This window comes from Ips typographus, linkage group LG4 (genome assembly GCF_016097725.1).
Source record: "Ips typographus isolate SLU linkage group LG4, UJ_Ityp_2.0, whole genome shotgun sequence".
NCBI lineage: Eukaryota > Metazoa > Arthropoda > Insecta > Coleoptera > Curculionidae > Ips > Ips typographus.
The window spans coordinates 8504693-8525128 of NC_138425.1; the positions used below are offsets into that span (position 1 = coordinate 8504693).

Consider the following 20436-nt stretch of genomic DNA (forward strand, 5'->3'; position numbering starts at 1 on the left):
GAAAGAATACAACATAATCTAGAGAACATAATTCTAGTAAAAGATTCAAGAACTGTTAGAAAATCATATTTCAAAACACCTTGTATACGATTTGTTACATTTTAGTATGTCCTGTCCAAATCTTAGCGTAAGACTAAAAAAGTGCTAAAGAGTATAGAGAATATTTTACAGGGCGAAGTGTTAAAAATTAATTTTAATTTTTGGTTTTTCTAAGTAATTTTTGCAATAATATCGATATTTGGACTAAACTTGGTATTTGGAGGTTCTGTAACATGAGAAACTTAAATTATATCTGGGTGGTAGGTATTAAAATACATTTTTAACACCCTGTAACCTGTAGCTCCATAAGTAAGGGCTTGAGAACTAATGGACCTATATGGACTTTTTACTTTTAAAATACCTGAGGAATCGCCCTGTAAAATATCGGACACTTAATTTAAAATATCCTGGGTGCCACAAATTGATGTGTCATGTAATTTTAAAAATGTCTATTACTTCCGTAGCAATCCGAACAAAACCGAATTTTTAGAAATTAGTTTTTTTGTAGATTTATTCGATAAAAAAAAATGACACACACAAAAAGTGGCAATGGTAAGCCACTTTTTCTCCCACGTTGTATTATTTTCTCCGGTGACTCTCTTTTTCTTGAAATTTAAGTCAATTCCGACAAAAAAAATCACAACAATTAACCCAGTAAAACAATTTAGGTTCACAGAGGTAAAAAAACAAAAAAAAATCGTTAAAGAAAGCAAAACTACACGGGTTCGACAATTTAAACGGACGCGTACACCAGAAACAGAAGCCAGAAAATTACGGGGGTCGTTCCCAACACACAGAAACAAAACGGAGCAATTTTCTTTTTAACAAGAAACTCTTGTAGCTCCAATTTATTTTCCCAGCGAAAGCAATTGGAAAAAGGATGCCAATTAAGTAAAAACAAAAAAAATCTGAAGCGGCTAATTAAATTTGTAAGTTTGCTTTATTGCGCAGCTCGTGTCAAAGGAAATTCGAAAAGTTTTGAACTATTTCTCTTGATTAGAGAATTCTAAATATAATTTTTTCGTTTGAATATGCTTTGACAGAAATTAAGAGTGTGTAATGCTATAGGAAGCAAGAAAACAACATAAAAACTTTGTACCTCCTTACGGGTCCCATCTGGCAACTTTTGATGGATTGCTAGGATAGTTAGAGTTAATTCTAGAAAGGTGTGTTTTTGTCACTGTGGTTGCTACGAGTGATGGAGGGTTCATTAGAAATTAAGTCTATTTACTACACTACTTCTTGCTCCTTTAAATGTAGATAGCATAGCTTGAAACAACTTACACACTATGTATAAAAAAAAAGCAAATTTTTAGCTCTGTAATTTACATAAAAAGAGGGGAACTTCCGCTACAGTTGCCGTGTTAGTTTCCGGTCAAACGGAATGGCAAACGAGACAGCTTTTTTAACTAGTCCGTAGCCCTGCGGTTCCGGACTCGTTTACAATAATTATTCCAAACGAAGCTGGTCCAGCTTATTAACTCGATTAGACTCGGCTAATTTTCCAGTTTTAATTATTGCCCCACCGACAGGAGAATATTAACTAGAGCTTTTGGGGAACGTCCCATTGCTTATTCGACATGTTTTCCAAGTCTCTTGCACAGTTTAATGCTATGCTGATTAATCAAACTGTAAGTGAACCAGTCTAGTAAAACGTGAGAATGTTTAAGAACTATTAAATTTGAGACTTGTTTTATGTTTAAAAAAAAAATACTTTTTAATGAAAAACGACATTTGGATGACCTAGTTATCCAGCACACATTGTCCGCATCAGAACGCAGCCAGATTAATTAAATTAAAACCATTCCTGTGTATATGAATTATGTCGAATATAATATTTAAAAAAAATTATTAAAAGTTGCAAATTTGTATTAAATCTTTAACGACTATTTTGAGTAATCCAGATAATACTTAAGTGAAAAAGAAACATACTCCAAAAGACGTTTCTTAAGGCACGTCAGCTAAAAAAAGACCAAGTAAAAATTGTTTGGCCTGTAACATTCTATTAATTGTTAGAATTTGATTTAAGTGGTCACTGGTGAATTGGAATCTAGAAGTTACTCAATTAAATTATACTACTTACAGTACAGACGTGCCAAAACATATAAATCAAAACGATTCCCCCCCATCTAAAGAAATAAACTAACAACTCCGTTTAGCACCATTCAAAACGGTGAAAGACAATAGATTGAATCGATTTCCCACGCAAAATATGTTTTATTCAATCTTCGGTTATGGCTTTCGGATCACGACCACACCGTAGGGCGGATGAAATTTGAGGAACAGTTAAGCCTATTCAGGTCACCCTCCAATTTTTTCCTTAGCCTGATATACGAGGGTGCAGTCACTATATTTCTATTGCAATCCCTTCGAATTTCGGGACCAGCCCGAACTGTGCAAATTGAAAAAAGAATTCCGCGCAAATCCGGCATCGTTTCGACCAAAATATTCGGCTTAGACGGGGATAAGGGATGACAACGGGTTTTCTTTCCTCAACCGGCAAAAGGAACGAATGTATTACGGTCGAAAGGTTTATTTTCCAACGAACATTAGCTCAGTTAATTTTGCAGCTATAAAACATATAAATTTCCGCTCTAGGAGAACTGCATAGAAATGCGTTTGATGTTACTGCGCCAGTTAAAAAGTTATCCGAAAAAGCCGAACTAGCTTTACTTCTCTCGGGTCTGGCGAAAAAACAACGAAAATAAATTAAACAGACCGGACTGCAAATTTAACTCCCCTTCCTAATGAATTGTATATGTACATAAAAGAAAAATGGCGCTGGTTTTTTTTCAAGTCCGGTCGTGTTTTTGGTTAATGCCTTGCCTTGCACCAAAGCAGGCAAAAATAAAGAAATGTGTGTGAATAAAGTTTCTACTTTAATTCGATTGTTGTCTACGAGAAAATGATTAAAAAAATCCTTGAAATTATTTTAATTACATTAATGTACCTAACCAAATTTATCGAAGCGGATAATTGAAGCCGATTTCCCAGCCGCAACTACAAAGCACCGCTGAAAGTCCGAGTTTTCCGTTTTTATACGTTCCGGTCGACCGGAAAACGGTCTGGATAAATAAAATAAACAGCTTCGATGGAAATTTATATGGTCTGTCCTAATGAATCAACGTGCCGGATTCCTGTTGCCTGAGAACAATCGGGATAATTTTATTAGCAGTCTTAAAAAGTTTCTCCTGAACCAGCAAAATGGAATCGACCCCATAATTTCACAAAAATCGTAATCATATTTAGTTTACTGGCTAGGACGTTGCAAAAAAATGTTTCAATCTTTTATACTGGGGGATCCAAAGACAACATTTTTGCTAGAGAAATTGACTTGAAACTTGGTGGATTCACTCGAATCACAATTTAAAAGATACCTGACGCACATTCGGACTAAATAGGAATAAAAATCACCTCAAAATCTCCATATAAAAATTGCATTGAGACATTTTTCTTGCCTTGATCCAATATTTACGTAATGGGGTTTTCAAGACATCGGTCCCCTGTTGACGGTTTCGTATTTTTCTAGATTTCGGAGGTTCAGCCCGGTGATGGATGCGCGGAAAATAAGAATGCCGCTGATGTATGGAAATTACAGTTTTATGTACCGTTTTCTTAGATTTGAAAACTAGAGAAACTCGATCCAAAACATGTAATTGTCAATTAAACAACAAGTCTAAAATTTAAATATTAAAAGTGACGACTTTTGATAAACCTAAAGCAGTCCACACAATAAACGAAACTATACGAATATTTTTGGACACTGAAACCAAATGTGTCAGACTTTCTTTCCAGATTGGTGATATTATAATTCAAGCTGATCTAAATCATTTATCTTCTTTCTAATAACTTACTTTCTCGTATATTTTCACCCCATCAAAATATAATAAATGACCATTAGTATCGACATGATATGACTATTTGCTTAGAATTGAAGTGACATGTCTAGTGAAACAGCAATATTTTTCTGATTCCCATCTGGTTTTCTTTTTTTAATTAAATGGATTTTTTCGCTCAAATGCGTGGTGCTACAACTTTCTCACGCCCTAAAAGCGATTTTCCAAACGAATCGGAATGAAAATCGCAGCTTCTGTGATGTTTATTCTCCGGATTGTGTGTTAACGTTTTTTTGTCGGTATTGGAAAACGACAAAAAGACCTGAAACTCAGAACTTTTCGAATCGGATTCGAGGCAAAGCCGCAATATGTTGGCTGCTATTGTCGCTTCGGTGGATTAATTCGATTTTTTGCTCTGTCCTAAATTTGAAAAGACTTGCAACTTTTTGGTTAAAATGTGTTTGTATCGGTGCTGACAAAAATTAAAATAATGTTGGGGTATAAAATTTGAAATTATAATTTTGTGTCAAATCACGCTACGATAGTTTAAATCGCTAGTACATTAACAAAAAATTTTGTTAAATAATAATACTGGCAACTATTTGTAGCTCCTTTATAGTCAGTAAATGTTATAGAAAAAAATAGGACAAAAGAATATTTATAAACTAGACACTAACAAAAGCCCAGTTTTTAAAATTTGCAAGTACTAAGATAACGATAAAGACACAAGTAACTTATTAACACATCATATACAATGCGAATTAACTTGAGTAGTAAAAACACCCAGCAATTTTTCACGTTTACATAAAATACAGCAAAATACTGAAACTAACATAAACCTCACTGTATATTTTTATCCTCCAAATCGCACCATACAATTTTTAAGCTGCATTTATGAATTGCCATGAAATTTAATTTTTTGATCTCTGCCCTCTCCCTTTGTATTCAAATAAAAGCGTTTATGTAGATAGCTTCTGGTGTACTTTTACTTTCTGGTTAATAATCAACTTCAAACGGTGAAGTAAACAACATTTATTTTTTGGAAATTTCTTTAACCGATATGAGTTTAGTGAAACGCAAAAAACTGGAATCCAAAAAAACTGGTAATTGTTGATTATTTTGAGTCATCAAAGTGTGTTGGATAACCCACAGTTCATAATTTGTATGTAGTTAAATCGCAATTCAAAGGATCCATCCTAAATAGCAACAACTATGAAAAGGTTTTCAAGGAATCAATTGAAAATCCTGAATCTTTCTGGGCTAACGTGGGAACTCTGGTCAGCTGGTCCAAACCCTGGAAGAAAGTATTGGATAACAGCAGAGAACCATTTACCAAATGGTGAGCATAACACCCAATTTACTTTATAAAACTCTAAAATGATATGTGTAGGTTTGTAGGAGGTGAAATTAACGCTTGCTACAATGCTGTAGACCGGCATGTAGAAGCCGGTAAAGGTTCCAAAATAGCTATAATTTACGACAGTCCAGTAACTGGAGTTATCAGAAAAATAACTTATTCGGAACTTCTAGAAAAAGTAAAACTTGTCAACTTTTGCAACAATAAAGTTTATAAAAAACTTTCTGTAGGTGTCTAAGCTTGCTGGACTTCTGGTCAGATATGGTGTGGAGAAAGGGGATCGAGTACTAATTTACATGCCTTTGATACCTGAAACTGTAATGGCCATGTTGGCTGTAGCCAGAATTGGTGCTGTACATTCTGTAGTATTTGGAGGTGACAAACTTTGAAATTAAAAAAATTGTATATTTTAGAAAACTCTTCCAGGATTCGCTGCCAATGAACTTAGCACCAGAATCGACCACGCAGAACCAAAAGTAATCATTGCAGCCAGTTGTGGTGTAGAACCAAACAAAGTCCTAAAGTATACAAATTGTCTTAATTTATAAAATAAATAATTTTTGAAATCCAAAACTCTGCAGTTATGTTTCAGAAATGAACCACGCAATTGGAATGTCGAATCACAAGCCTCACAAGTGTATAATTTTTCAAAGAAAAGACGTTTTTGTTGCTGAACTCGACCCAGAAAGAGATATAGACTGGGTGGACGCAGTCAAAAATGTTGAAAGTGTCCCCTGCGTATCTGTTGAAGCCAATGAACCACTGTACATCTTGTACACTTCTGGAACCACTGGTATATTTTTTTTGACAAGGTTTAACACTATTGTCAACGTTTTGAGTTTAGGGGAACCCAAAGGAGTGCAGAGACCTGTAGGTGGGCACTTGGTCGCTTTGATGTTTACAATGAAGACTCTGTACGGAATGGGTCCTAACGACGTATGGTGGGCAACCAGCGACTTTGGTTGGGTTGTTGGTCATTCCTATATGTGTTACGGACCTTTACTTTATGGTATCACCAGTATAATTTACGAAGGAAAACCTACCACAACGCCAGATCCTAGTTCGTATTATAGGTTTTGTACAGTTTAAATTAAGTTGTAAGAAAATCTGTTAATAAGAAGTTTAATTGCAGGATTATTAGTGATTATAAGGTAAACGGTATGTTTACGGTACCAACTGTCCTTAGAATTTTAAAAGAAGTCGATCCTGAAGCTAAATATGGGTCTGAGTATGATATTTCCAGTTTGAGACAGGTAAGGTCAAAATAAGCTTTCAATTAAACATTTGAATTACAATGATGCTTGTATACTTTCCGTATTCTTTCTTTTTGTTATGTATTTTTCCATAACACTTTTCTACAGTCACATTTCTTAATTTGATGTAAATCAATGTTTTATTTTATTCAAACATGAGTATAATTTATTGTAAGTAGACCACATGTGTCAAAAGTACCAAACCAAACCAAAAACTAGTAATGCCAGTATTAGTTTTTATATTACTCGTATATACAGCGTGGTGCAACATAGTTGAAAACGTTATTTTGTTCAGATATGTTAACATACCGCTAGGCTAGTGAGTGGGTTTGGTTGGGAGCTGAAAAAATGTCCGACTTTTTGAAACATTTTTGCTTTAACTATGCCCCATGGTGAGTTTCTGTTATCTTAATAAGCAAATAATTTGGTTAACAAATTGTACTGCTTTCACTTTAATGCTATGTTACATTTTCAATAGTCGTTTCAATTCTTAATTAACCTTTGACTCTATAGTATTGAAATACATCAATAATTTGATCATCCATTCTTAAAAATTACGACACTAACCTAAATACAAATTAAATTCGAGTACTCGCAATACTGATTCATACATTTTTAATTCGTGACACACCTTTACAGTCAATTTTACAAGTTCAAAGTAACTTGAAAAGTTAAAATTAATTTTTAATCAGTTTTTAGTTCAGTAAAAAGTAGGTTGAAGTTTTATAGGTTTGGGTGGCTGGCGAGCACCTAGATATGTCGTCCAAACTTTGGGCGGAACAAATATTTAAAGTTCCAGTGATTAACCACTGGTGGCAGACCGAAACTGGATCAGTAATTTCAGGCACTTGTGTCGGTCTCAGCAATCCGTGCAGCGACACCAAACTAACAACTGGATTGCCCTTTCCTGGATACAATGGTACTTCTGTAATTTTATGGTAAGACTGGTTAATCCAAAATTGATGTACTTAGTCCAGGTTCTGCTTAAGGATGGTAGTCTAGCAGACGTTAATGAATTGGGGAGAATCTTAGTGAAACTACCACTACCACCAGGAACTTTGAGTACTTTGTACAAAGCTGATGATCGATTCTACAAAACTTACTTTACGAAGTACTCTGTATGACTCGCACTGCAGATAGTTGATCATGTAAATTAAAACAAAACCTTTTAGGGATTCTATGACACAATGGACGCAGGATTTTTGGACGAAAATGGTTTGGTTTATGTCACAGCAAGAGCTGATGACATCATTAACGTAGCAGGACACCGTCTGTCCACTCTAGCTATAGAAAACATAGTCTTGTCTCATCCAGATATTTGTAATGCATGCGTTGTGTCCGTTCCGGACAAAATCAAAAACGAAATACCTTTGTGTTTTTTTGTCATGAAAGAAGGTTAGTCTCCCACGTTATATTGGTGTCTTAGTTGATATTTACAGTAACTTTCAGATGCAAACCTTAACGAGTACCTGATAGCTCAGGAATTGGTAAACATGGTTAGGGAACACATGGGACCAGTTGCAGCTTTCAGATTGGCTGTTGGAGTAAAAGCTTTACCAACCACCAGGTCCGGGAAGATTTGCAGGAAATCAATTGCAGATTTAGCAAGGAACAAACTGAAAAAGGTGCTATTATTTGATAGTGGAAAGGGTTTTGTATTATATTTGTGGAACTTTCAGATCCCAGGAACTGTGTTAGACCCTACAGTTTACAAAGAAATCGAGGAAGTGCTTCGAAAACTAGGTTTTTGTTCCTCTTAACTAGTTTAAGTTTTAGTTTTAACATGGTAAAGTGAACTGTAGTTTCATAGTATAAAACGTGATAATGTTTTTTTAGTATGGTGATAATGAACCAATCTACCTAAAAGTTAAGTATTAAGCTATGATATGAATAAATTAATTTTTGGTTACTGGGTTTTTTATGATTTCACCTCTAAATTTATCCCACAAGATAATCTATGACGGTTTTGGTTTTTGTATTTATTGCATTAGCAACCTACATCAATAAACTCCAAATTGGTGCCATACTTTACACAGGAAGTGACCTGAAAAACGCTTATTAATACCGCAACGGTCTCTTAAAAGCCGACACACTACAATATATTTATTTGCATTTAGACTGGTTTCCCCAAACATGATTCACTTCTCGTCTTTTCAAAGTTCCTTCACATATCGACCATGTTCGTAAGAAAGTCTTCCTAGAACCGATATTGTAAAATCCCACCAATGCGCTCCAAGCGATTTGTAAATAAAGCTACTTCCATCATCATTCAACTTTTGTTTGGACGGCATTAAAAGTTGCCTCAGTTCAGGGTTAATCATTGGTTGACTAACAATTTCAGCAAAAAAAAAAAATCTAAACAATACTGCCGCATTTATAAGTACAATGTTTCATTATCGATAATTAATTCAAAACCATATTTTCTAATCGGGATTCGCACTATTTTATGACTGTGCATGTGATTGAACAATGCGTGGGTTTCTGTTGGTTCTTGTGTTGAGTATTTCTAACGTGTGTTTGGAGGGTTTACCTCCTGGAAAACATGGAGTTCAGTATGAAAGTCGAGTTCCTTCAGACAATGCGGTAAGTAACGTTAAGTTTAGTTCACCAAAATGTTGATATCAAAATATTGTCTCGTCGAGAGAAATGAGTGTATTTGGGTGATTAGTTACTATTTTACACTAACATTAAGAACTGTAGAAATAGATAATATCAGGGTCATTACTTACAACGTACATGTACATACATTATCATATTTTATTAGTTTTTTTGTGACTGAAATAGTGTTGACGAACATTGCTCTGGTCTTATACAGGGTGTGTGCGTGTGATCTAAAAATTTAGAACGTACAGAATTACAAGAAAAGAGTAATAGTAAAGCTTGTGTGATATAAATCTAAGTTTTAGACTTGTTATTGGTTGTACTAAAATTATTATTATTATTATTCCTCTCCCACTATATTTAAGAGAACTGTTTACAGTTTGTTAAATTACTCTAAGCAGAGAGAAAACTCATTCTTTATTCTACCTCCTTTTAGCATCTCACTTATTATAAAATAAATTAAAATCAATCGTATGTAAAAAGTTAATTTGTTGCAGTTGAAATTTATGAAGCAATATGGTTATCTGGTGGACGACAATGGACAATCGGAGGCAATCTATTCCGAAGAAAACTTGCACGCCATTATAAAAAACTTACAAAGGTTCGGCGCCATTGAAGAAACTGGAATAATCGATAACAGCACTTTAAAGGTACCTTTTATCATCCCCAGAAGGTTATGATGATATGAAATTTTAAATTTTAGCTGATGGCTTCTCCAAGATGCGGAGTTCCTGACATAGTAACAGATAGGTATTCAAAACGCCGCAAAAGATTTAGTGTAATTGCGGGATGGAACAAACGACATATTACTTACTAGTAAGTACATTTTGTAGGAATTGAAAGTAAAATTAAGTTGACCGATTATTCAGCATTTCAAATTGGTCATCAAGACTCGGTGAGGAAACAGTAGCCCGAAACATTCAAAGAGCTCTGGACGTTTGGGGAGGTTACGCACGACTAACATTTTCTAGATCATCCACCCCCGATGCGGATATTATCGTGGGCTTTAGTAGAGGATATCATGGTGATAGCTATCCGTTTGATGGGTCAGGAATGGTACTGGCACACGCATTTTTTCCTGGAAATTCCGAAACACCTGGCTTGGAAGGAGATATTCATTTTGATGATGATGAGAGCTGGGTTGACTTAACAGATCAAGAAAGGCAGGAAGGTGTCCAAGGCACCGACTTCTTTACAGTCGCTTTGCACGAATTGGGGCATTCTCTTGGACTGTCACACTCTACAGTACCCACTTCGGTCATGTTTCCTTATTATAAAGGATGGGATGAAGATTCGAATAATTTACTGGATTATGATGATATTTTGGGAATGTATAACTTGTACAGTAAGTATATTAACGTGATTATTTCCTTCCTATCAATTTTGACCAGTCGCTATCAAGAATTAGTATGACAAATGTAAATTTTAAGTGGAAAAATCACTTAACAACTGTCAACTTAGCTGTCAGCAGTTTTTCCGGAAAAAAATTCGAAAAAATTGCACACTCCTCACAGCAACATAAAGAATAGTGTTACCCTTTCTAGCTTGAAAGTTATTGTTCTTATTAATTATTGTTCTTATTGTTTTAATTAAAATAAAATGTTTATTTAACTCAGGAAATAATCTTACCAAATATTCCTCGTGCATCTAATTTTTCCTGTGGAAAAATTGGAATACTCGTTTCTAAGTAATTTGTTAAAACAAATTACTTAGAAACTCGTTTTTCCGGAAAAATTAAATGCACTAGGGATATTACCCCCGACATCAACTTATTTCAAAAATAAAAAATCATTTGGAGACACACAGAATGTTGAAGTTTATTAGTGACACAATTGAATTGGTATTAAATACGGCTACGTAAATGATATTTAAGCCTCCATCAAAACGACACATATGAAAGTTGATTCTCCAATATTAAAAAAACAATTACATTTACTGACTTTTTTTTATTTGCAAAGTTCAACGAACATTAGATGACGAAGACACACAGCAATATAACCCTCCAACTGAACCAAGAACCACACCAACTACCACCACATCTACTACTCCAATCTACGATAATCCAAAAAGTGAACCCACTACTGAATCAACAAAAAGACGTAATCCTTGGTTTGGACCTAGGGGCTATCCTCATCATTCTCACCACCACCATCACTACCATAATCACCATCATCACCAAAACGAACCAACCAACAATCCACCGGAAGATGACGACAAAAATGTAAACGAAGAAGACAATGAATCTGTAGATGACCATAAAAAACACGACCCTCACAACCCTGGTCTTGTTAATAACTCCCCCAGTATGCCTTATATTTGTCAGGGGTATTTTGATGCAGTTGCCACTCTTCGAGGAGAACTGTTCTTCTTCAAAGATGATGTGAGTTTAGTATGTAGGTACCAAAAACCTTGTGATGCAAAATTATTTTTAGTATTTGTGGAGGTTGGAAGACCAAGGTGTTATATATCCAGGATATCCAACCACAATCCGGCAAATGTTTCCCGGTCTGCCTAAATCGGTGAGAAAAATAGACGCCGCCTACCAAAAACCAAATGGGAATATTGTTTTGTTTACTAGCAATCAAATTTGGATATTTAACGGTTTCGAGTTTGTGGAAAACAGTCCACAGCCTTTGACCTATTATGGTCTCCCTGACTATCTCGATAGTGTCGATGCAGTTCAAACATGGGATAGAAACGGTATTACTTAACTAAACATTTTGTATCAAGTAAAGCTTAGTTTCCGCTAATTAGGTAAAACCTACATCTACAAAAATGATCGATTTTGGAGGTACAATGAATCTAGTGGAATCATGGATGAAGGTTATCCTATGGGAATGGAAAGATGGGGTGGAATTCCTAATAACTTGGACGCTGCAACTACCTGGAAAGGTTTAAAAATCTAATTTTAGTTATAGTAGTTGTATTGAGTTAAATGTACTTTCAGGAATTACGTACTTCTTCAAGGAGCATTTATATTGGACATTTGACAACAACTGGATCAAACCAACTGATAACTCACCAATGCCAGCGGCATCTGTTTGGCTAGGATGTGAAGAAGATCCGGTCTTAATAAACCGTTTATTTGGCTCCTAAAACTCTTCAACTTAGTTTAATGAATATTTATAAAAATCATAAATATAAACAACATTATAAACAGTAAAATTTTTAAAATATAAATATTCTTACAACGGATTCACCAAGGAAGTTCCTTTCCGTCCCACTGGAAGAATTTTCCACAGTGTTTTTCCTCTAGATTGGTTACAAACTTTACTAGACTAGAACAACTGGATTCAACTGTCATGGGAGCGATGTTGGTTCCCATGTCGGTTTTCACCCATCCGGGATGAACGCAAGTAACCAAGATTCCTTCAGGTTTTAGGTCTAAGCTTAGAGATTTTGTTGCCATATTAATAGCAGCCTAAAAATGTATGATAGTTTAGTAGATGGTTTAGTATTACTCATAATTCTTGAATAATGATAAATTAACTCTAACTTAATTTTTCTCGAACAACAAAATTAATTTTTGATACCCAAGAGAAGTACAGTCAAAAAGAAAGTACACTCATGATTTATTCACCGAAATGCTCGTCATTCTAAAATATAATCAGTAAACAGTCAGAATAAACTACAAGGTCAATAATTAAGGATAATATCCTTTGTGGTTATGTGCGAAAAATCTATAATGAAACATTGAAAATGAGAAACACATTATCCTTTGAGAACCAGTTTGTTATCGAGTCTAAAAATATACTTTATCGTTAATTTTTGCACACTCATTCTCAGTTATCGTAGAATTTGAATAGCCTGTTGTCCTGCCAAGCTAAATTATCCTTCAAGGATGCGAAATTAAACAGACCACGCAAAAAGTGGATTATATACCAATTTTAGTAATAAATATACTTCAGTGTGTGTTATCCTTTAAACAGCTTATCTCAATTATTTTTAATCCAGTGCATATCAATAAACAAAACGTTATCCTTAGCAATTTTACAAAGAAGGAAGTCGTAAAACTGTTGCTCGGCTGTTTCATCATACTTGTTGATAAATTAATCAGCATGAGATAGCAGGAATTAAAGGACATGATCCTGTATGACGTCAGCATCTGAAGTGTAAATTATTATCCTTTATCGCTTTTATGAGTTTCTTAATTTACAGTTTTGTCTAAATTGTATTGAAACAAATTTCAAGTCTAATAATAGAAACTAATATTTAACTAAAGTAAAATATCCAAACTATATTCACTACGCATTGACCTTTACATGACCGGTGTTGATCAAATGCACCGCATTTTTTAGTTAAGTGACTTTATAATCATGCAATTGGCAACACTGTAAATGTACGCAATATAATCTTTAATAATTAACCCAATTAAGTGGTCCGTAATTACCTTAGAACATCGATAAGGAAATAATCCACGAACATTGTTTAATTCTATTGATCCTAATACCGAGGTCATATTGACGACAGCCGCTTTTCGGCTACCAAAAGGTTCAGTAGAATGATAAGCTACAGCTTTCTTTAGAGCGGGTAGTAAAGTCTAAAAAATCATATTTATATTATTAACACAACTGATTAAAGTCTGTAAAACCTTGGTCAGCATTATAGGTCCTATGGTGTTAACTGCAAAGGTTTCAGACAGTTGTTCCGCTTTGACGAAATGAATTCTGGTAGATTTTGGGGCGTATCCTGCATTGTTGAACAATACGTTCAACCCTTCTTGACCTACTATCCCTTCTAATTCTTTGGCAAATTGTTCGAAAGTATTGGTATTTCGAACATCTTTTTCAAAAAATTGTATTAACTCGTAGCCTTTGGACTTATTTGGGACTTACCCAGCTGCATCAGATGAACATTTTGGTGTTGTCCAGCTAAATCTCGGAGTTCCTAAAAATATAATAAGAACATTATTTGTGAATACAATTTATCTTAGGTGGATTAGTGGATACGTGCTATGTAAGGTATAGGAATGAACTTTTTTCTTATCGATATCCAATTAATTGGTTTCGCACCCAAGTTAATGATGCTGTAATTATTTATCAAAGTAATTGCCCGGTTCTGACGAGCTTATGGTTTAAGGTGTCAATTTACTGGGTTCCATTAGTGATAACAATGTCTTGCAAGCTGGGAGTGTTAGATAACCAATTTCCTGCTACATATTGTAAGTTTTTTGAGTTATCTAAAATCAATCAAATTACTTATTTACAGTAATTAGCAAAAACCTCGACCTTGACTTAATAACCTTCCTTGTAATTTGCACACACCATAACTTATTCTACCTACATGTTATTTCCACCAGTGATGTAATTTTTACTACAGATTGTGATTATTTACCCGATGGGTTATTGCAATTTATTATCATCTTCGAAGACGTCGGATGAGCACGTTTATAGTTTGATCCGTGTATTTTATAGTGTTGTGAGAGTTACAAGATGCCGTGCTGGAAATCATCGAAATCAAAGTCGTACGACACTAAATCGAAATCCAAGCCTAGTTCAACAGCAAAAACCAGTGAAAATCGCAATGTAACTAATGAGTCTGAACGTGAACCAAAGCAAACAACACATAATGAAATTAACGGTAAGTAATTTTTTTTTCATGGTTTTGTAAGCAGATTTCACCTTTTTATGTTAAATAATGATTATTTGACTACACCATTACAGAAACCAAAGATTTAGTTTTTTAAGTCAAGCTCACGATCATGAATTTCACACAAATCATATTTGCCCAAACTCAATGTTATTCTTATTAGAAATTCTAACGTCTTCTTAGAGCCTGTTTATAAGGCTTTTTGCATTAGCAATTTATATTTATTGCAAAATTTGTTTATTTTGCATTAACAATTAAATAATGTCTAATGTGTATAATGTATACCGTTTTTAGTTGCATTTACTTCATTAAAAATTTTAATCAAGTTTAGTAATTTAGAAAAAGTGCTGGTTTAAAAAACCAGTAATGAGTATTAGAATATTAAAAAGAATTGTATAGTTCAAAGTCAAAGACAATTTGTGCACTTGTTTAACCATTTCAAATTTCAATAAAGTTTTGAAAAGCAATTGGTAGTTAAATGGACAGACAAAAATATTAAAGTATAAATTGAAAATTTACTATACAGGGTGCCAACCTAACATAAAGAAGGCAGTGCTGTCACAAGAAGTCAATATAATCATTTCTATTGCCAAAGACTAGATGAACATTATTTTGAACAACATAATTTTTGTCAAAACGTTTTTTTCGCGTTTACTGCTGATTAAGTGCTGATGTATTGGGTCAAGTTAAAAATTAATTTATATTAATTACCAAAATTACACAAAATTGCACCAACAATACTGTATCAAGGAACAATGATAAGCAACTATTCAGAAATTTAAGGACAATAACGGCAACATTGCAGCCGCGTGTATTCGGGCTGACGTCATTAAAAAGCGGTAACTCTCCGATTTTTTGTATTTGACGTTTGACGGTCGGGCACGGTCGGTCAGCGAGTAAGATAAAGTGAGACGTGATTGTTTCCCAGTTTTCACGGTTTGGCCGACGAATTCAGTGTAGTTTTTCAACTATTTTAGTGATTGCAGTGTATAGTAGAGTTAAATGGCGCCCATAGGTAATCTTGTAGTTTTAAATTCAATTTAAATATTGAGTGAAAACCTAACCTAAAAGCAAAGTCCACTTACCGTGGCCTTCTCGATATTCCGGCAGGTTGCTATAACGTATTTGGGCGGATTTGCTAAATTCACAATTTGTTTCACCAGTCCTAGGCCTAAACCGCGATTGCACCCGGTTATTAGGATCGATTTCATATCGCCAGTTTACTTTCCGGTTAATTGTCTCCAAGTGAAATTATTTCAATCTGAACCAAAAACATCTAGCAGTCAGCCGTGGCTTGTCGCTCGAACAACTGGTGTGAAGGCAGCAAGCCGAATTCCAGCAAGCCGGAGCCGAGGATGTCCGATCGGTCAGTGGACTCGAACTTATTTTTTTCTTCACTTAAAATGTGTTAAATAAACATTGTGAGCAGTTACTTCGTTCTTTCACTATCCACAGGACATTTTAGAACAACATATTTGCATACCTTTATTTCCAGCATTCTCCTTTTATATCTATAATTCCACATATATCTATTTAACGCTTAACATCTGCACAATCAACAACAAAACCAACAAACAGGCTTCTTACCTACCCTGTATGGTGTATATCAGGTTTTGCAGCGTTGCCACATCTACGATCTACATATAAGCGCGTTCAATAATACTATTCCTAATAATAATAATAATAATAATAAAAAACCCCCTTTGGTACGTTTATAGGGTTCATAATGAAGTATCTTTAGAGGGTAGTGAGAACTCCTTACACCCCGTCAGAGGGCGGCAATTTGGAATTCCCTAGTCTAGCAAGCCAGCGCATACGATATTCAGATTCAAATTAATCCAAAACTAATCATAGTATCACAACCCCCTTTGGTACATTTATAGGGTTCATAATGAAGTATCTTGACAGGGTAGTGAGAACTCCTTACACCCCGTCAGAGGGCGGCAATTTTGAATTCACTACTCTAGCAAGCCAGCGCATACGATATTCAGATTCAAATTAATCCAAAACTAATCATAGTATCACAACCCCCTTTGGTACGTTTATAGGGTTCATAATGAAGTATCTTGACAGGGTAGTGAGAACTCCTTACACCCCGTCAGAGGGCGGCAAATTTGAATTCACTACTCTAGCAAGCCAGCGCATACGACATTCAGATTCAAATTAATCCAAAACTAATCATAGTGTAACATAGACATTACACTAGGTGCCGTTACCTTAAGTTGCCCCGATCTCCCCTAGTACCATGTTTGTGTCAGCAAGATTGGCGAATTGGGGTCATGATGTGAGTATAAATACTGTACCAAAAGCACGTACAGATCACTGATCTCTGGGTTAGTCTGGGTATGCCTATTGTGGAACTTAACGTGGAGCAGTAGGTGACCAAGTGCCACACCCTAGATCAGCCCTAGCAAAGGAAATAGTGTGGGCGCGCAGCTTAAGTTGCCGTTCCAGCTTACCTCCCTTTGTTAGGTTCTTCACGTCTTTGCCGGCCCGGTGAATGCACTGGGACCTAAGTCTAGGGTTCATTCACCACCGCTAAAGCGCTGCCCTCCGTGTATCTTCAGCCTAGCCAGTTCACATCATGCTCCCAGCCACCTTGTCCATCAGGGGGTAAGATAACTATCTTGACAATAAGGCACAGCTTACTTAAATAAAGTGGGTTACCTGTGGAATCCTGCGTATTCTTCCCCCTCAACCAACCCTTAACGTGACAATAGTATCACAACCCCCTTTGGTACATTTATAGGGCTCATAATGAAGTATCTTGACAGGGTAGTGAGAACTCCTTACACCCCGTCAGAGGGCGGCAATTTTGAATTCACTACTCTAGCAAGCCAGCGCATACGATATTCAGATTCAAATTAATCCAAAACTAATCATAGTATCACAACCCCCGTCTTCTATTCCCATCCGTTGTTTTATGATGTCGTTTCTTATTCTTTCTCTTCGTGAAATGCGCATCGATCTCCTAATTGCATCCATTTCAACTGCCTCAACTCTTTTCTTGTGTCTATCTGAAATTCTCCAGGTTTCTGATCCATATAGGAGGGTGCTTTTTACCATTGCCTCATAGATATTAAATTTCCGCTTCTTGGTTATTTCTTTGCTCCATAGGATTCCATTCAGAGCTCCGATTACTTTTTTGGCTTTGACTATTCGCTTTCCGATTTCTTTTACATCTGTTCCTGTGTTGTCGAATGTAATGCCCAGATATTCATATTCCTGACACTGAAGGATTTCTTGGCCATTGTCCAGTTCCAAATTTCCGTCCTGAGTTCCCACACATAGATACTTTGTCTTGGCTATGTTGACTGTTAAGCCCCATTCTCTGTATTCCTCTATTAGCTTTCGCATCATGTACTGCACATCCTCTTTATCATTGGCTACTATGACTTGGTCGTCTGCGAACTGTAGGGTAAACAAGCAACTATCATCAATTTCTATTCCCATTCCCTGGACCTTTCTTTTCCAGTTTTTTAGTGCCATCGCTATGTATATTTTAAAAAGAGTGGGAGAGACACAGCATCCTTGACGCAATCCTTTATTCACCATAAGCTCTTCAGTGACACATTTGCCTACCCTAATTCTTGATTTTGATTCCCTATATAGTTCTTTAAGGGCTGTTACGTAGGTGTGATTAATGTTGGATTGCTCTAAGACCCTCCATAGTTTTGATACTGGGACTGTATCGTAGGCTTTTTGTAGGTCAACAAATGCTAGGTGCGTTTCCAAGTTTCTAGCACTTCTCTTCTCTATAACTTGTTTTAGAGTAAACACGTTGTCTGTACATGATCTTCCTGCTCTGAAACCGCATTGTTCTTCCTCTTCTTTTCCTTTATAATCCTCTTCAATGAGATCACGTAAAATTCTACCATACAGTCTGCTCAATGTGCTTGTAACCGAGATGCCCCGATAGTTATTGCAGTCCAGTTTATTTCCTTTTTTGTGAATGGAGGAGATGAGAGCCATTTTCCATTCCTTAGGGACGGAATGTCCGTTCAAGCATTTATTAATAATAACTGTTAAATTTCTAAAGAGCTTTCGAGTTCCATATTTTAACATTGTCACATACCTACATTAAAATGAATTTGAAAATGCATTGGTTTTAATGTGTATTTTCACTGCTTAAAATAAAGTTTGTGTAAATAAACTTACCATTAAACATTACACATCTGTAACCCACCATATTAAAGTGGCTTTTAAAAATAGAAAACTCGAATAAAATTGACTTCACCACATGATGATTGGTAAAAATAAAGGACTATTATTATTATTGATTAGGGCTAAAATAAAAAATCATTAGAAACATTATGGAAATTCCCTGAATTAATGAAAAATAAATAGTGTTCCAGCCAGTATTTCATTTCATAACACTAGGTATATTGAGGACATCTTTCAGTAATTTGACAAATAAAACTGTCACAACCAAAAAGAAAAAGTTAGATAACTTTAATTACTTATATGGCAGACGGCTCTATAAAAGCTGATTTATGTAAAACTAGGCTCAGCCAATTGCCACCAAATGATCTTCCCACTGGTAATATTGATTTACTGAGCTGAACCTAATAATTACACTACACTTGATAAAATTTTCTTTTTGATCTTCAGGTGATTATGATTACGATCTCGTCGTCATCGGCGGTGGGTCAGGAGGATTAGCGGCCGCCAAAGAAGCCACCACTCTTGGAGCAAAGGTTGCAGTTCTTGATTATGTGACTCCCACACCTTTAGGCACTAAATGGGGCTTGGGGGGTACCTGTGTAAACGTCGGCTGCATCCCCAAGAAATTGATGCATCAAGCCGCTTTATTAGGAGAAGCTATTCATGTAAGTTTTTTTGATGGCAACTTAGAGATTAGACAACAAAGCCTAAAAATACACCTCACAGATAATAATTAATATGTAATGTTTCTTTGATGGAAATCTGTAATTGAATTGAACCAAGTGTATACAGAAATTATTAGCTGGATTGAGGTCAGTTTTTTTTAACTCTAGTGGATCAATAGTGGTTTACCAATTCAGATAATGTGACTGATATATGAGTATTCAAAACACGGAATGTTCATACTTTGTTGATCATATTTTTGGATAAGATGTTTAGTTATTTAGAACACCCTGACCCTGAATAACTACTGCTCCTGGTCACAAATTGTTATTGTTTAACTGTTGGTTCAACTCTGATTTGTTCTTTAATGTCATTGATTGCAAATTGATAGGATTTTTTAACAGGCAATCTTGGTGGAAGCCCTGACACATAATCTTTAATTAATTGAGTGTCTATTCATATTCGCGTTTTGCTTCATTGCAATTTACTTACATATCAAGCATTCCTTGACTTGCTTCCTAAAGTGCATTCTAATTATAGGATGCAAAAAGTTATGGATGGCAAGTAGGCGATAACATTAGCCACAGTTGGGAAACGTTGAAAGATGCAGTGCAGGCTCATATTAAATCAGTAAATTGGGTTACCAGAGTAGATCTTAGGGACAAGTAAGTTATTCTAGAAAAACTAGGCTTTAACTAATTTATGATATGATATTATATAGAAAAGTAGAATACATCAATGGATTAGGCACTTTCAAGGATGCTCACACAGTGCAAACCACCACTAAACAAGGCGAAAGATTATTGAAAGCCCGTTATTTTTTAATTGCTGTTGGTGGCCGACCTCGTTACTCTGACATTCCGGGAGCTGTTGAGTATGGCTGATGACATCATTAACGTAGCAGGACACCGTCTGTCCACTCTTGCTATAGAAA

The 20436-nt window shown here is 35.4% G+C and overlaps 4 protein-coding genes across 6 annotated transcripts; 3 read left to right on the forward strand and 1 right to left on the reverse strand.

Annotated features, from left to right (window-relative positions):
• Positions 1 to 4822: 4822 nt before the first annotated feature.
• LOC145727955 (acyl-CoA synthetase short-chain family member 3, mitochondrial) lies at positions 4823 to 8394 on the forward strand. Its single transcript, XM_081977823.1, has 13 exons — positions 4823 to 4978; positions 5046 to 5214; positions 5266 to 5410; positions 5463 to 5607; positions 5659 to 5755; positions 5814 to 6025; positions 6077 to 6305; positions 6365 to 6485; positions 7215 to 7404; positions 7458 to 7603; positions 7658 to 7880; positions 7935 to 8110; positions 8165 to 8394. The coding sequence occupies exons 1-13, from the start codon at positions 4936 to 4938 to the stop codon at positions 8243 to 8245; spliced, it is 1977 nt and encodes a 658-aa protein (XP_081833949.1). The 5' UTR covers positions 4823 to 4935; the 3' UTR covers positions 8246 to 8394.
• Positions 8395 to 8801: 407 nt separating this feature from the next.
• On the forward strand, positions 8802 to 12281 carry LOC145727956 (stromelysin-1-like). The gene is made up of 8 exons (XM_081977825.1): positions 8802 to 9068; positions 9584 to 9736; positions 9790 to 9902; positions 9956 to 10431; positions 11045 to 11466; positions 11519 to 11786; positions 11841 to 11978; positions 12034 to 12281. Exons 1-8 carry the CDS (start codon positions 8955 to 8957, stop codon positions 12180 to 12182), a joined length of 1833 nt encoding a protein of 610 aa, XP_081833951.1. The 5' UTR covers positions 8802 to 8954; the 3' UTR covers positions 12183 to 12281.
• Positions 11993 to 16277, reverse strand: LOC145727962 (C-signal-like). Its single transcript, XM_081977841.1, has 7 exons — positions 16159 to 16277; positions 15761 to 16072; positions 13922 to 13973; positions 13678 to 13868; positions 13477 to 13626; positions 12276 to 12507; positions 11993 to 12178 (listed from the first exon to the last, which is right to left on the reverse strand). Exons 2-6 carry the CDS (start codon positions 15884 to 15886, stop codon positions 12283 to 12285), a joined length of 744 nt encoding a protein of 247 aa, XP_081833967.1. The 5' UTR covers positions 15887 to 16072; positions 16159 to 16277; the 3' UTR covers positions 11993 to 12178; positions 12276 to 12282.
• Positions 14105 to 20415, forward strand: LOC145727964 (thioredoxin reductase 1, mitochondrial-like). Of its 3 annotated transcripts, XM_081977845.1 has the most exons (5): positions 14105 to 14247; positions 14501 to 14666; positions 19287 to 19504; positions 20043 to 20167; positions 20224 to 20415. In XM_081977845.1, exons 2-5 carry the CDS (start codon positions 14519 to 14521, stop codon positions 20384 to 20386), a joined length of 654 nt encoding a protein of 217 aa, XP_081833971.1. In that variant the 5' UTR covers positions 14105 to 14247; positions 14501 to 14518; the 3' UTR covers positions 20387 to 20415. The 3 variants fall into 3 exon arrangements, with proteins under 3 accessions (XP_081833971.1, XP_081833974.1, XP_081833972.1); XM_081977848.1 differs by lacking the exons at positions 14105 to 14247; positions 14501 to 14666 and adding an exon at positions 15529 to 15690 and having other exon boundaries at positions 20224 to 20401; XM_081977846.1 differs by lacking the exons at positions 14105 to 14247; positions 14501 to 14666 and adding an exon at positions 19078 to 19215 and having other exon boundaries at positions 20224 to 20412.
• Positions 20416 to 20436: the final 21 nt, after the last annotated feature.

Coding starts and splice junctions, on each gene's coding strand:
- LOC145727955 (XM_081977823.1), top strand. CDS start 4,936: ATGAGTTTAGTGAAACGCAAAAAACTGGAATCCAAAAAAACTG. Junction 4,979..5,045: donor ACTGGAATCCAAAAAAACTG/GTAATTGTTGAT, acceptor ATTTGTATGTAG/TTAAATCGCAATTCAAAGGA. Junction 5,756..5,813: donor GAACCAAACAAAGTCCTAAA/GTATACAAATTG, acceptor AAAACTCTGCAG/TTATGTTTCAGAAATGAACC.
- LOC145727962 (XM_081977841.1), bottom strand. CDS start 15,886: ATGAAATCGATCCTAATAACCGGGTGCAATCGCGGTTTAGGCCTAGGA. Junction 13,627..13,677: donor GACCTATAATGCTGACCAAG/GTTTTACAGACT, acceptor ATGATTTTTTAG/ACTTTACTACCCGCTCTAAA. Junction 12,508..13,476: donor TTCCTTATCGATGTTCTAAG/GTAATTACGGAC, acceptor ATACATTTTTAG/GCTGCTATTAATATGGCAAC.
- LOC145727964 (XM_081977845.1), top strand. CDS start 14,519: ATGCCGTGCTGGAAATCATCGAAATCAAAGTCGTACGACACTAAATCG. Junction 14,667..19,286: donor AACACATAATGAAATTAACG/GTAAGTAATTTT, acceptor TTTGATCTTCAG/GTGATTATGATTACGATCTC. Junction 20,168..20,223: donor AGAGTAGATCTTAGGGACAA/GTAAGTTATTCT, acceptor GATATTATATAG/AAAAGTAGAATACATCAATG.
- LOC145727956 (XM_081977825.1), top strand. CDS start 8,955: ATGCGTGGGTTTCTGTTGGTTCTTGTGTTGAGTATTTCTAACGTGTGT. Junction 9,069..9,583: donor GAGTTCCTTCAGACAATGCG/GTAAGTAACGTT, acceptor AATTTGTTGCAG/TTGAAATTTATGAAGCAATA. Junction 11,467..11,518: donor TGTTCTTCTTCAAAGATGAT/GTGAGTTTAGTA, acceptor AATTATTTTTAG/TATTTGTGGAGGTTGGAAGA.